General features: G+C 40.7%; 2 protein-coding genes across 3 annotated transcripts; both read left to right on the top strand.

The window, feature by feature from the left end:
• Positions 1–2,519: 2,519 nt before the first annotated feature.
• Positions 2,520–4,578, top strand: pirt (phosphoinositide interacting regulator of transient receptor potential channels). Of its 2 annotated transcripts, none has more exons than XM_085405303.1 (2): positions 2,520–3,076; positions 3,567–4,578. In XM_085405303.1, the coding sequence occupies exons 1-2, from the start codon at positions 3,064–3,066 to the stop codon at positions 3,986–3,988; spliced, it is 435 nt and encodes a 144-aa protein (XP_085261429.1). In that variant the 5' UTR covers positions 2,520–3,063; the 3' UTR covers positions 3,989–4,578. The 2 variants fall into 2 exon arrangements, with proteins under 2 accessions (XP_085261429.1, XP_085261430.1); XM_085405304.1 differs by lacking the exon at positions 2,520–3,076 and adding an exon at positions 3,083–3,299.
• A 2,282-nt stretch (positions 4,579–6,860) lies between these two features.
• tmem238l (transmembrane protein 238 like) lies at positions 6,861–9,965 on the top strand. The gene has a single exon (XM_085404734.1). It carries the CDS (start codon positions 6,958–6,960, stop codon positions 7,435–7,437), a length of 480 nt encoding a protein of 159 aa, XP_085260860.1. The 5' UTR covers positions 6,861–6,957; the 3' UTR covers positions 7,438–9,965.
• Positions 9,966–15,425: the final 5,460 nt, after the last annotated feature.

The following is a 15,425-nucleotide window of genomic DNA, read 5'->3' on the forward strand; positions in this document are numbered from 1 at the left end:
TAATGAATCATAATAAATCATTTCAAAGATGCTATAAATGCGGTGAGTCACCCTGTCTTACACAATCTTGCACAGCTACTCTTATTTAAATCAATTCCTTCACTCCATCATACAACAGTCATTGCTTTTCTGTCACATAATATCATTTCAGCGTGAAATATCAACAATGGGGGGAAAAACGGATGTATTTGCACAAAACCAGGATTTAGAAAGTTTATTTCTATAGTGTTTCTCACAGGGATGAAATCGATTCACAGTAAAACGCAGCGAAAACATGTTAAAATAGAATAAAATCATAATAGAAACAGTGATATAAATATATATAATAATCTCCGCAGAAGTCCTGCTTAAACAGGAAAGTTTTCAACTACTTTTTGAAGGACTCCACAGAGTCAGCTAAACGTAGATGAAGTGGCGTATGTTCCAGAGTTTTGGTGCCGCAGACTGAAAGGCTGTCAGCCCTGGTCTTTAATCTTGTACGAGGAAGAGCTAATAAATTTAAAACCTGCGAATGAAGACTGCAAGCAGCAGAGAGTTTATACAGCAGTTGAGATAAATAATCTGTCTGTGAAGGGCTCTGTAGGTAATTTAATTATTTAATCTATTATTATTATTTTTTACTTTCATTTAAAGGGAACTGCAGATGTAAAGAGCATAAACCAGGAGTAATGTAATGTCACGTACTGGAACATGGTGGATCTGCTGTGGAGGCCCAGTAGAGAAAGAATTTCAGTTTTTATTGTGAGCACCGGCGTTACTTTGTACAATGAGCTGACCCACGCTGCTTCACTTCTAAAGTTCATGGCTCAGCACACCAACATACCATTCCTGGCTTTGGATTGAAGGAGAAGGAGAAAAAAAATTCATAAATATTAAAGCTTGATTAAAATTTAGGACCTCTGACTCCTGCTGCTGTCTAACAAATGATTAACCCTAAAACACTGACTCAGTTGAGATGACTCAGTTGCACAAAGCAGATTGTATTATCAGCTTCTTATTCCTCTCTTTCTGTCAGCAAAAACTCACAGCTCCGAATGAGTAATGAGGATACAGTTTCTGTGTGTAACTGTGCGCCACCTTCTTCCTTTGGGCACGAGCATGTGGATCCTATGAAGCTGAAGGGAACAGAACCGCAGCTCCTCTTAATGTTTGTTCCACCCAGGAATAGCCAACATTAACCTGAGTGTCACACAGACGGGTGAGACAGGCTTCCTCATGCCGCCGGCAACTCAAGCACATGAAATCACAGAAAACAACCAATGATCAAGAAAAATTAACTTGATTAACATTATTATGTATCAAACTACCCATCAGATTTATTTATCTATAAACTGAAGGTCCCAGGAACGCTACTCTGGATCGTTACAGTTAGCCTGTAGCAACACGATGCTAGAAAAGCAAGCAAAACGATTGGTGTCCAGGACAGCTATTTAGCTCGGACATTTCTCAAACGTAGGGATCAGACGTCCACACTAAAACTTTATTCTGCAGTGCTTAGTATCAAACGCATTACAAGACCAGCTCTAAATCATTTGTATGTTTCTGTGTTCATCTCCCAATGCTAGCTCATTACAGCAAGAAGGAAAAGAGCCACCACGTCGTGGTTATGATCAGTTTACAGGTTAATTAGTGTCAGCATGTTGAATTCTCAGGGTGGCAGACCACTAAGTTAGGAACTGTGAAACAGACAACAATATTATACTGTAGCATATTAGTGCAGTCATCCAAACACATCAGGGCTGCACATCCTTGTAGCTTTATCAGGTAATCTTTTGACCCTTTTACATCCTCCAACCTTTTGGCTCGTGCACAAAACTTTGTGTTCAAAAAGACGTTCAAATGAGACACGGTTCTTTAACTTTTGTCTAAAATGATATATTAACTCAATCTCACATCACATCTAGTCTGCAGGCCTGCAGGTGGAAATGCCCTCAGATGACTGATCAAATGAATGAGATAAAGCCCATCTAAATGGGCCGTTTAAGAGAATTAGGCACGTCATGATCACAAGCACTACATGGAACGGGCAATTAATTCCTCATATGTCAGTGCAAAGTAAAAGAACAAACTAAGTTAATTAGTAAAACATTGAATTAGCTGATCAATTAACAGCTCGTACTGTTTAAAATTTCACTAAAAGTTAATGACACAGCAAGCCCGAAGTCCAATTCTAAGCCACATGGCAGCGCTGCCCTCTGCTGGATCATGCTGCTCATTGCAAGTATAGACAAGCTTCATGTATCAGCGCCACATGATGGTGCATTTTAAAGAGAGGACAGCAGTAATCTAATGAAACCAGGGAGTAGGTGCAGCCTTTGCTAAGTAGAAACAGCCCCGAAGAGCCGTCTTCATAGCTGAGGAGCTCTCCATCGAGCGTAATTGTGTTAATGTGTGAGCTCGTGTTCAGATCAATGGCCACATAGTGGCACTTGTCTTTCCAAAAGAGCGCACGAAGCGAAGCAGACACAAATGTAATATCAGGCCGGTTTAATGGAAGCAGCAGCATCAGATTGCAGCGACACCCCTCTGACGCTGTGGTCCCCTACACACCCGAGGTGCGAAATCTCAGAAGCTCAATAAGAAGACGACAAAGGAAAATCCCAAATTTGACCAAATTTCTAAACGATTTCCTTTACTTTCACAGGGTTAATTTTACTACACAGATCTCATGACCAGTGAACAACTTGCAGATAATTGCTCCAGGGTACTTAGAGATCAATACTGTACCAACATAACCGTCCGTATTGGAAAGCTTGCTGCATCAATCTGCCTATAACAGAGAGCCATTTCCTGCCCCTACTCTTCTTTGTATGGAAAGAGTTCAGGCTAGTAAGGCAGATATTTTCCTCTCATTGTCCTGTCCTGGAAAATTTGAGGCTTTTTTTTCTGAAAAAACAAAAAAAAAGGCTGTACTGGAGCTGTTTATTGAAGTTTTTGTGAAATCGTTTTAGAGCCCAATGGAGCCGTGAGTCTGAGTGGTTTGGGGGGAGTCTATGGATATCCTCTGGGGAAAGAAAGCCAAGCACCTCGCTCTGCATGTAATATCAGGACAAACCGCCTGCGATGGTAGAAGATGGTAAGGGGATGGTGGTCACAGGGTTCTCTTGAGTAGGTGGAGATAATGTAGGAGGGTGGGTAGATGTTTGCTAAATCTGTATGGCTGTATTTTACTGGGTTCTCTGGTCAGACGGTGGGCAGAGATTTTGTCGGCTTCTCCTTCAGGATTTGTGATTTTTCACTGTAACTTATTGTCAGTTCTTCAAAAATACAGACTAAGAGATTTGATCCAGAATTCGAAGGTAGGTGTTTGTTGACTTGTTTGCTCCTTTCCTGGGTGTGGACTCGTTTCCAGTGGGCAAAGAAGCTGTTTGTATTTTCTTTAGAATTTCTGATTGCAGCATAAACGTCCTCATTGTACTTTTGTGGATTTGTTGTGACACACAGAGTGTTTTGCTTATTGCAGTATCTTGTAAATGTTCTACAATATCCTTAGTAACGTTCGTGTATAGGAAAAAGACACATCCTCCCTTCCAGATTGATTTTTATTCCACATTGCTTCCATACAGTCAGCCAGGAAGTCATGCCAGGGAGCCCAGAGAACATCCCCCTGGGGGAGTGCACGCTGTCCCAGTCCAGGGACCAGCTCACGCCCCCGAGCCACACGGAGAGCACCGTGTTCAGCCTGTCCCGCACCGAGTCAGTTTGGACTACGGAGAATTCCCCCAAGAAGTCTGAAGTCTTTTGGTTCCCCATCCACCTCATGTCTACCGGGGGCAGCTTCCTGGCATGTGGCATCATCATCAGCGGCCTTTACTTCGCTGGCCACTGCCGGAAAGTCACCAACATCCTGGGACCAGCCCTGCTGTCCATTGGATTGATGGTTTTTGTGGTGGGCGTGGTCCTGATTCCTATTACCAAAGAGAACAGGAAGCGGTCGAAAATGAAGAAGCCCCTGAGTTATTACAGGCCTCCGGTGTTTAACCTGTGAGGGCTGTGATGTTTTTCAGCACAACTATGTTTGGATGTAATTTCAGGAGAAACGTGGAGAACACTCTGAACTGAGGTTAATATTTTCAGCTCTGTGGAAAATGATTAATAGAAGACTGTTTGACAACAATTATGTTTATCTCTCTGGATTGACGACACTATTGAAGTTTCTAGTGTGCATGATGTAATTTCATTAATAACAGCGGCTGTTGAAAATAGGATGAGAGCGCATGGACAGGAATGCGCTGCAGAAAATGCAATTATTTATACCTGCACAAACAATTTAGCAAGAAGATACAAGGCAGTAAAGTGTCCTTATGAATATTTGCAAAGAATAAAATAAAAATTATGCAAAGACTGACCGTGTCAGTCGAAGTCACGACATCTTCTTATTGTCACTTTGTGTTTTACTGTGTCCAGCTGCGTGTGGCTGTGAGTGTTTGTTGAAAGAACCACAAGGAAGGATGCTTTGAATCTAAATGTATTCATCCTTGAATTATGTAAAGAGTGATGATTTGACTGGTGTGACCTGAAAGCACATTTACATAAGATTTCAATATTAGGTAGCAGCCAATTTAAAGTAACCCCTTCACAGCCAGATTCCACTGTAATGTGCATTAAATATTAATTCCTTCTATCCACTGAAAATGCACTCTTTGGGCTAGCAGTGCAGATCATATTTAAAGTAACGATAATCAATATTTGTATATTTGCAAAGAATCGTATGACTGCTACAGAAAGGAATCACTCTTTGTAATGAATGAACAACGATTATCACCAAACTCCACGGTTCCCCTCGGCTCCCAGAAGCATTTTAGCCTCTTTAACTCCTTTGTTTGGTTTACTGTGTTGGTTCACCGACTGAGCTCTCATTTGTGATGACGGCAGGCAGCTTCAGAGGAAAAAGCTCCAAAGACCTGTGTGAACCCTTCCAGCGCAGCATTGTTCACCACAGAGAGTCAGACACAAGCTGAGCGAACACAATAAAGTGTTTTGCAGCCATGAGGCAGGTTTCTAACGAGAGCAAAGCCAGAGGTAATGGAAGAGGAAATATTAGATAGAGACACGTGTGCAAATATCTGGTAACTCACTCAAATTTGTTCAGAATTAAAGTATTTAATTTATATGTATCATTACATTAAATTCTAATGCCTGCTCAGCTTAAATATTTTTATTTAATATAACGACCACAGCAGATGTCAAATAATCAGAAGATGAAAATGTTAGAGAAACTCTGAATATTTAATTAGCAAAGACATTTAAGTTTGCAATCTTTGCTTTATTTAATCAGGATTATTTCTATTTCAATACCGATACTTCTACTCTGTGTGTTGAATTTGAAACAATGCAATATCTGTAATTATTGATCCAATGTTTTCATGTGTCAGTCTGCTTGTGAATTAATCTTTGAGCAATTATTTATACATTTTGTCATACAGGTTGCCAGGTAACACACAAGACCAGGAACATATACAACATATGACATCTAAAAATAAATGTTGAACTAAAGAAATACTGATTTACACAAGTTGAAGTTACTGCAGTAGTGATTACTGCACCTTCAGTCATCAACATAAATCAAGTCTAAATGTATAAAATAACAGTGAAGCAGTGAAGTGGTTATTGGTGTGTTGCTACAGGTTTATATTGAGATATATTTATTATATTTAAGATTTATAGACATTTAGAAATGATCCTCTGATGTAATCAGAGTTTTATTTGCAATAAAAAGATTATTACAATAATTTTTTAATCCAAAGTTCATGGTCTTCACATTTGCCTTGGATATAACAATACAAATCTTTTGGTTTTAGACAACAAAATAGCTTTTTGAATATTTCACCCTTTTATAGAAACAAACGGATTAATTCATGCTGAAAATAATCATTATTCACAGGCCAGTAGGATGCATTCATAATGTCAGAAGCACTGTATATGCAAAGTCTTTTCAATTAGTGCCGTTATAACTTGAACTTTAGTCTTTGAAGCTTGTTAAATTTTTTGATTATATTTTATTATTAATGCTTTTGACCTTTGTGTTGAGGAGTTGTTCATCCTTTATTTTTTAAATATAATGCAGAAGACTCCTGCAAGTTAAGTGCAAAGACTCAAATCAAATGTAATAGTTTAGCTGAAAATCAAAGGTGACAGTGTTTTAATCATTATTTCAGTTATGATGCTTTTACATTTTGATTTTTGTGAAGAAGCGGTTTCAGGTTTTTATTTATTTAGCTGTCGTTACTCAGTTACGACCACGTCTGTCAGTGTTCATGTAACTGCAGTGTTTGGGGCGCCACAAGTTCCACTACTCAAGTTCTGATCACAACACTACTTAACTTTAACTTGAATGAAAAAAACACCCGAAGAAGTTCTAATCCAACATCAGCACAACAAATAAATACACCTGCTTCTTCCTGATATTCACAACATACACGATGCATACATCTGTATAATTTGACAGCCAAATATTATGCTAAGGAGTCTTGTGAGTCCTGCATTATTTGCATTGCCCAGACCAGCCTGCGAGATTCTGGACTCTAACTACAATTTTGAATCCTTTATTAAATATCAATAAATATCAAAAACGAAACCTGCCTGCTGTATCTGCTTCCTCTGTCCCCTCACCACGTGGCAGATGTCTGCTCCACCTGGCTGAGCGCTTCCTCATAAGGGGTCTTTCTAATATTTCACAGCGCGCCTACAGTGAAAAGTTCCCTGAAATGACTGTTGTTGTTGTGAACTGGAGAATTCAGGATGTTTGACTTTTCAGTGTGAAAAACGAGCAAAAAGGAAGTGTGCATACGTGTGTGTTTGTTTTGTGTGTACACGGAATGCACCTGCGTGAACACATTGTTTATTTCTACTTTAAGGCGGGGCGTCTCTCTCCACAGGTGCGCAGCCTCGGCTCAGGTATAAAGGATGAAGCAGCTTGCCGTTATACAAGCTTGAAGCGGCTGTGATCTGTCTAGGATGGATGCGATCAAGTGCATCGGAAACTGCTTTCTTATGTTTCTCATCGCCGTCGTGTTTGACGTGCTCGGCGTGATCCTGCTTTTAATCGGGATCTTCGCCAACTTGCGCATCAACGGACTCTTTTATGGCGACTTCTTGATCTACACCGGCTCCCTGATCATTTTCATCAGCCTGGCCTGCTGGCTCATGTGGTACGTGGGCAACGTCCAGGTGTCGGTGGATGACGGCTGTAAGAAGAGGAACAGCATCGTGCAGCTGGCCAGGAAACTATCCGAGAGGTTAACCATGAAGCTGAAGGGAGGGGAGGAAAGCATGAAGTGCGTGGAGGATGAGGAGAGCAGCCATGGGGGATCCTCTCCACACAAAGCCAGCAGGGTGACGTGGGGCAGATCCACCGCCTACTCCAACGAAGGCTACGATACCTCATCGGACATCCCTGACGTGGAGAGCAAAATGGGCAAAAATGACACGACCTGATGTCATGATGAGTACCTCCATCTGGCCGCTTTATTGTGCCTCTTTCTGGAGCCTTCTGTACAGTATGCAGAGAAAGAGGGATGATACTACTGCAAGTTATATTTTCCAGGCTTCTCAGTCAAACCTAGATGGGCATTATGTCTGGACCTGTTCTGTCAAACATGTTTAAATAGGCTGTAAATCACAATGTTAGAAATACTGAGGCACAAGGCCCTTTATACTCTGTTCTTTCTCACTGAGCTTATACTTTGCTTTTCTGGTCTGCAATTTCATATTAATGACTTTGTACATTTCCTGGAAAGAATTCGCAACCATTTGCAGGGAAATAAGAAAGAGAGTTCACTCGAGGCATTCTCAGCGAATCAATTCAAAATGAATTGTGAGTCCTTTTCAGTCGCAGCACAGCGGGGCACTTTAACTTGAAAATGTGTTAAAGCAGAACTTTCTTTGTTCTTTCCAGAAAACTTTTAAAAGGAATGATTAGGAACGGTGGATCTATAGAAGATAAAACACGACCTGTTGTGCTGTAGCTGCTTCAGGCCCCAGAACCTCACTGGCCCCGGACTCTTTAGAGTCTTCCAACTAATAGTTTGCAGTAACTCTTTTTATGAATCACCTATTGTGACCCACTCTCTCCCATTTTGTTGAGGCTTTTATCTATTGGAGCTTATTTTCTGCTTGTGTTGCAAATTTAATATATAAAATTGTGCAATAAAAAGGAAAGAATTGGGGGAAACAGTGAGGACATCAGGGGCCCTGAGCAGACGGACAGCCTTGCAGCTAGAAATACAATTCTGGATGCTCAATGTTTATTTATTTATTTTTGCTTGTATAAAAAAATGAACATTAACATTCATTTTAACAATTGTTACAGATTTAGAGTCTACGAAAATCAGACTTTATATTATTTGTATTTTTTCTGTACCTGATTGTAGATTTAATATAAGCTGGATAAGCAGAGAATGCGCAGATATACCTCTGAGCCACAGCTACAATTACAAGGTGAAAGGACTGATTATTGATAGCCTTCCATTACTTCATTTTTTCCACTTTTCCACTGATAACTAGACACAGTAAAGATAGGTCATGTTTGCTGTTTGCTTTGCTGTCAGTTCAAAACAAACACTGGTCAGACTGGTTTGACTCAGCAGAACGGTGATGGCAAAGCAAAGCCAGACAAGGCATAACTTTACTTTATAGCATTTTCCATACGCAGATATGATATGGATTTGTTTGGGAGAGTACATTTCTGATTGTACGTTTATATTTATAGATATGTTTGGGAGCAGCAGCCTCTGTTTGATCCGGAGGTTCAAGTTCCACTGACGGCACACCTTATGCAAACGCGGCCTCTGCAGGGTTCAGTTGATCAAGCACTGAAATGGCTTCTGACAAACAGAGTCAGTGTGACTGACAGCTCAGCTCGCTTTAATCAGAGCCGCGGCGTTACAGTAAATAAAGCTGAATCCGTCTCCGCTGTGCACACTTCCTCTAACAGTAGAGAGGACAGCGAGTCAAAGCCGGAGACAAAAAGACAAATAGTGGCAGCATGACTGGTCAAACAAGGTACTCAGAGAAGTTTCCATTACGTGCATTTCCTCTTTGCGGCTGCACTTTATAATACGTGTCACTATTGTCGAGCTGCACGAACCGTGAAATATCAAATAGTTGGAAATGCTTTAATGCAGTGTATCCACCCTGCAGAGCTGCTCCCAAGACAAATACAAAAGGTAACTAGAGTATATCTCCAGGGATAAATCTCTAGTCAGTGAGACTGAAGCGACGAGGAGGCTCTGAGCGATCTGATAAAAGATGCGACGCCTCGAATCGCTTTGGTTTCATTAGCTGAACAGAAAGATCCGGGGTCCCTGAATAATTACTGAATGCTTATCACCGTGTAAACACAAGCTCGGTGGCAGCTGATTATGAAATATATGTGCATAAATCTGTCACACTGGTTTGAGACAATGGGTTGAGGTGTCGCAGTAATGACACGTGGAAGGTGCAAAACAAGTCAGCCCTTCAGAGGAATGAAGGCGTGCTGTGGGGTTTTAAAGATCTGTTAATGAGCAAAACCCGTTGTTTTGGTTTTTAGACCAGTTTTTCCACAAAGCTCTGCTATGAAAGAAATGTAGAGGTGTGCTGGATAAAAAAAAGAATGTTCCCCAAGACAGGAAGCACAGACTTTTCAGTCTCATCAGGCCTTCAGACAACGTCCATCTGCCCGTCTCATCCGGCCCGGCTATGGAGCCAAATAAGTGCAGCAGCACATTCCTGGCGCTGGCTTTGATTTTTGACATCGCCGGCCTGATCCTCTTCTTCATCGGGATCTTCGCCCCGTTGAGCTTCTGGGACTTTTTTGTGATATCTGGACCTTTGCTGATCTTCCTGAGTCTGATCTTCTGGATATTCTGGTACATGGGGGACCTGACTGTGTCTGAGGAGGAGCTCAACTTACCCAAACATGACATCCTGTAACTACAGTGTGAGTGAAACTGGACTGAGTCGTGTCTGGGTGAGCTTCTGATCACTTTCCAGCTGATCGCACGAGCAGGTCAAACTGAGCTGACTCTGTGGTTCTCTGGAACTCACTGAGGTTTTGTGCTTTACATCCAAATCCGGCAAAAACCAGGAGCACATCTGACTACTCCCATGACAGAAAGAAAACTCCACCATTTGTCTTCAGGCTAAAAACAAGTTTCCGGCGCACTGGACAGCAGCGATCCCCACACTTTGATGGAAATATATTTGACAGCACTTTCATGCATTTGAAAACTTGTGCCAAGTTGATGCATTGTGCCTTATTTATGTCACTGTTATATCTGTCTATATATTGTGAGTTTATATTTATATTTCAACCTGACTTTGCACATTCATGTAAGTCTTTGAAACTAGTAACTAAATATGCTCTGGGATGACTGACGTGTGATCTTTGTGTGGTAGCTCCTCAAACTGGCCAAACTGGCACTGTGGGTTTTGGGTTGGGGTTATTTTTAGTTAGATCCACCCAGTCTAAACGCTCTCACACAAAGAAATGTAAGTAGAGAGGTCAGAAACGTGTTCACTCGCGAAACAGCGGCACACCAGCAGCTCATTTAAAGTAGTTTACCTTAAAAAGAAACAAAAATGCGCAACCTGAATGCTGGATTCAGTTTACGCACCGTAACAGTCACTAAAGGGAGTGAAACGAATACTCTTTCTCCGCACCCAATTCTTCCCAGCCTTAATCAGCACTCAAGGCGCCATTAGCTCCCTCAGACATGCGAACTGTTATTAATGTGTCCATTTGGTTTCTGCCCCTGAGAGAGGAAATGGAGAAGAGGCGTAATGGGTCTCTCTCTCTTTGGAAAGAGATGGAAACCCCTCCTGCTCAGCTGCTCCTCTCCCCCCGAGGACACCACCTTCTCTATTATGCTAAAATCCCAAAGTTGCCTACATGGTATATGTTGTTGCAATCTTAATCACAGCCACACGTAACACAATCAATACTTGCACTTCCCATGTGACACGCTGTTTATGAGGGGGTAGAATGAGGCCATGAGACTCAAATTTCAATCCTGGGTGGTTAGCACAATATGGTAAAGCATACACCGCGTCAGAGAAGCGCCTGTGGTTTTAAAGAGCTTTGTCCAATATTTTCTAGCCATTAGTGGACGCCACTCTTCCTGGATTGTAGCGAAAACTGGCCTGACTGTCACTACGGAAAGTATGACGAGCATAAAGATCAGGAAGAATAAATTTGTCTTTCGTTTTTCTGCCGTGGTTTCTGCTAGGCGTCAATGAATCATTTTGAGTCCATAAATCATGAATTGTAACCTAATGTTTGAGAACTATCAATTACTGAAAATCTCTGTTGTGTATTAATGTATTATCAGATAAACATCAGCCCATTAGGAAGCTTTTTTTGATAAGCTGCACTCTTTGAATGTTGTTATTAAAAACAGATGAATGTCTGTGTTGGCGGTAGGCAGATAAATCTTTCTTTTGGCAGGCGATGAAGTGATCATAATGTGTTTATTATTTCTACTTCTCCAGCCTAACAGCTTAAAATGGCTGTTGGCTTCATGATGTCATCGTTTCAGCACCAGGGAAGGTGTATGTCTCCCCCCAGTGGTCAGTAAGGTTTATGTCCCTGGTTGGAATATTGTTGACACTACTGCAGAACGGAAAATCAGAATCAGAATCAGAATCAGAATACTTTATTGATCCCTGGGGGAAATTATTTTTTGTTACAGTGCTCCATTTTAAACCAACATTAAGACAAGACAGACAATACGCTAACTAAGAATAGTACAATATATACATATATATACATACATACATACATACATACATACATACATACATACATACATAAGTCACTTATAAATAAATATTTGGAAAAGAAACATGTGTAGTTGTAGCAGCAAACAGTGTGTTAAGTGGATGCGTTGTACAGGGAGATGGCCACAGGCAGGAATGATTTCCTGTGTCGTTCAGTGGTGCTTTTCGGTAATCTCAGTCTCTCACTGAACGAGCTCCTGTGACTGACCAACATGTCATGGAGTGGGTGGGAGGTGTTATCCAACATTGTCTTTATCTTGGACAGCATCCGCCTCTCCGACACCACCTTGAGGGAGTCCAGCTCCATCCCCACAACATTGCTGGCTTTACGGATCAGTTTATTAAGTCTGTTGGCATCTGCTGAAACCACATGACCTCGTTTTTGGAGAGAAAGTGACCCTGTATTTATTTAGATTCTACTTACAGTTGAGTGCAGTGAACTGGCCAAACTATTCTCTCTATTAAATCTGTGGAAATAATATTTGTGTTTATGAGGTGAAATACAGCCTATAAATAAAACTGTTTGAGTTATTACACTTAAAAGGTGGAAATTTACATTAACTATACTGTAAAATTACAGCTGATTATGTCTTTAATCAATATATAGTTAAATAAAAATAGTTTGTGTTTGCGTCATTGCATTTGTACAAAATTATCTCAGTAAAACCATTTTATAAAATTAATTTTACATCTGATTTTACTGTTACGTACACCCTGCTAGCTCTGGGTTGGACCCCATTTTTACTTTACTCTCTGGATTGCTTTGATTCTTCGTGGCATAGATTCAACCACCATCACACTGTTCCTGCAGATTTGACAGCTGCAATCTCTGATGTGAATCTCCCGTTCCATCGCATCCCTACAGCGCTCTGTTTCATCGAGATCTGGTGAGCATGGAGGCTGTTTGAGTACAGTGAACTCATCGTCATGTTCAAGAAACCAGTTTGACTTAAGCTTTGTGACCTGGTGTGTTGTCCTGCTGGAAGGAGCCATCAGCGTGGTTATGAAGTAAGTAAAGGGGCCCAAGATGTACCATGAAAATACCCCCGATGCATCACAACAACAACCACCTGAACAAATGACACAAGGCAGAATGGACCCATGCTGTCATGCTGTTTACGCCAAATTATGAACTTACTATTTAAATCTCACAGCTGAAATTGAGATTTACATTTTCCAGTACGCTTTTCTGTAAACTTTGGTGGTAACTAGTGATTATTTCAGTTACTGTTGAGCTTCATATCAGCTCAAAGCAGACATTTTCCTCAGACATCTGGCATCAGCAAGGCATTTTTCTCAAAGAACTGCCACTCATTGGATATTTCCACAAACCATTAAATATTCAACAGTTTCTAAACTACTCAGACCAGTCTGTCTGACACCATAAACCATGCCACGCCCTAACAAAGTGGCAGGTGCGTATGTATAACGTGTACACTGGAATAAACCAACAGGTGAGCCTTTATTTATTTTTGAGGTTTATTCAAAACGGTTGCTTTTCTTTGTTTTGGACATTTAAAAACAAGAAGGAATTGACCCTGAGTAACTTTCAGTCAAGGCAAATGCATTACCCTTCCAAGTGTACAAAAGCATAGTATTTTATGTGGATATCAATCTCCAACCTGTTGGAAATAACCAGTGAGAACCTCTAAAGTATATGTTTTCAACAAACCTCCCGTTCCTGTTTAAATATCTTTATATCTGTCCTGTACATTTTAGAATTTCACCAGAGCCATTTAGATGTTTCCAGAGGTATCGGTGTTTAAAACCAAATTAAAGCCATCCCCGTTTACTCTTTCATTTGTCTAGTTCCTGCATGGTCTAAATGGTCCTTTTTATTTATTTATTTTTATCTTTTTTATGTCTACTTAATCTTTACTATTATTTCATTTTATTTCTACTCCTTTTACCTCTTTTAAGCAAGCGGCAACAAAAAACTGCAGTTCCTCTTTTGGCCACGTGAGGCTGCTATAGCAGTGAGTCAGACCCCTCAGACTTCCATATTAAAATGTTCAGCTTTACAGCACAAATATGTTTACAGAATGATACAAAATACCTGTCCTTTATGGATAGGTTGCTCTTGATCAACACTATAAGGAAGATTATTTTTTATAACTCAAATGTGGATGATGAAGCTAAGCCTTGATGGTATTTTCCATAAATCTGTTACAAGTCACAATGACTACATCAGTTTTTATTTGGCCATTGTGTCTCTAGCAGTTTCTCTCCATGTCCAAACCTGAGTATAATTAAAGTTTTATATTTTTTTGAAATCTTCGTGAAGTTAGCCATCTGGGCACATGTAGCTGGTGCATCGTAATGTAAGGATGTTTGCACAACTGTGGAGTTCGAATGTGCATATGTGTCAGTTTGGGATAATGTGGGATACGGTAAGGTACTATAGATGTGTAAAGTTCTGTACAGTCTAGCAACTAGCTGTGAAATTAACAGAAATTCTCAGTTTTCTCCAATAGTCCAGAAGACAACACCTTCTTCCTGTTTTTACTTTTGTTACTCCTGTCCCAGACACATCTGGCCAATCAGCAGACTGAATACTCAAATGTGGTCTGCGGTGATGCATGTTGGTTCACTTGGAGTTCAATTCCATTTTTCTCTGTGTGAAAACAAACCACACCACAGGGGGGGAAAAGCTACAAATTAAAAAGAAATCATCGACTGATTTGGACCAGAGTAAACAAACTATAGGTGTGAAAACACCCAAAGGCTCAGTCACAAAAAACAGGAAGGCATGCAAACATCTACACGGGCCCTCTCACTCACAGTCCAGTGATGAAAATGATGTTAAACAGACCCTTGCATACTCACAGGTGTGACAGGTGTCCCCATGCTTGGCCCATTGACAGTCTGAAAGATGGATGTAGCCACTTGGATGTCACCCACTGGTTTGTGGAGGAACCCTGTTGTTGAGCACTTTTGCTGTTGCTGTGTTGGTGTTTTTGAAACTGGAAGTGAGGCGTGACAGCTGGATCTGATTCTGACTGACTGGAATTGAGTTAAAAAGCAGTTCTGACTCACTGCAGTCACAGACTGCTTTGAGACTGTTTAACATAATGCTGCTACTGATTTTCTTCTACAATTTTCTTTCTGAAAGACAGCGGGTCAGGTTGTAATTGTCTGGGGGCCGGTGCAGGACTTATTTTACGTAGCATTGGTGGCTGCAACTTTAGTGCTGCGATTCATACTGGTTTCAGTGTTGCTTTAGTTTTTTTTTTTCATTGATATATAACAAATCTATCAAACCTCATAAAGGGAGAAATTATGATGAGCATCCAGGCAAGAGGAAAAGATCACAGAGGAGATTCGTGGAGTGAAGGAGAGGGCTGATGTGACAGAGGAGGATGGTGTGAATAGGGTGAGATGGAGGCAGATGATCTGCTGTGAGAACCCCTAAAGAACACAGCCGAAAGAAGAGCAAGAACATAGAAGGTTTTAACGTACAAGTACAGATTACATTGCAAAATAAACAACAACAACAAAGGGAAAAAAAACATAATTGATGCAACTGATGTTGGCATTTGGTGCTATATTTCAATTTTTAAAAAAAATAGACAAAGCATTGGGAGAACGAAGGGTGGACCCAAGCGTACAGCACCACATAAGCCAACAGCTGTAATTTTGTCTCAAGCAACCCTCAAAGTGAACGA

The sequence above is a fragment of the Rhamphochromis longiceps genome, linkage group LG4 (genome assembly GCF_057381845.1).
Source record: "Rhamphochromis longiceps isolate RC_006_pf linkage group LG4, R_longiceps_female_GT1.1, whole genome shotgun sequence".
In the NCBI taxonomy this organism is placed as follows: Eukaryota; Metazoa; Chordata; class Actinopteri; order Cichliformes; family Cichlidae; genus Rhamphochromis; species Rhamphochromis longiceps.

What these genes read in the sequence shown, in the direction of transcription:
- tmem238l (XM_085404734.1), top strand. Translation starts at nt 6,958, where the DNA reads ATGGATGCGATCAAGTGCATCGGAAACTGCTTTCTTATGTTTCTCATC.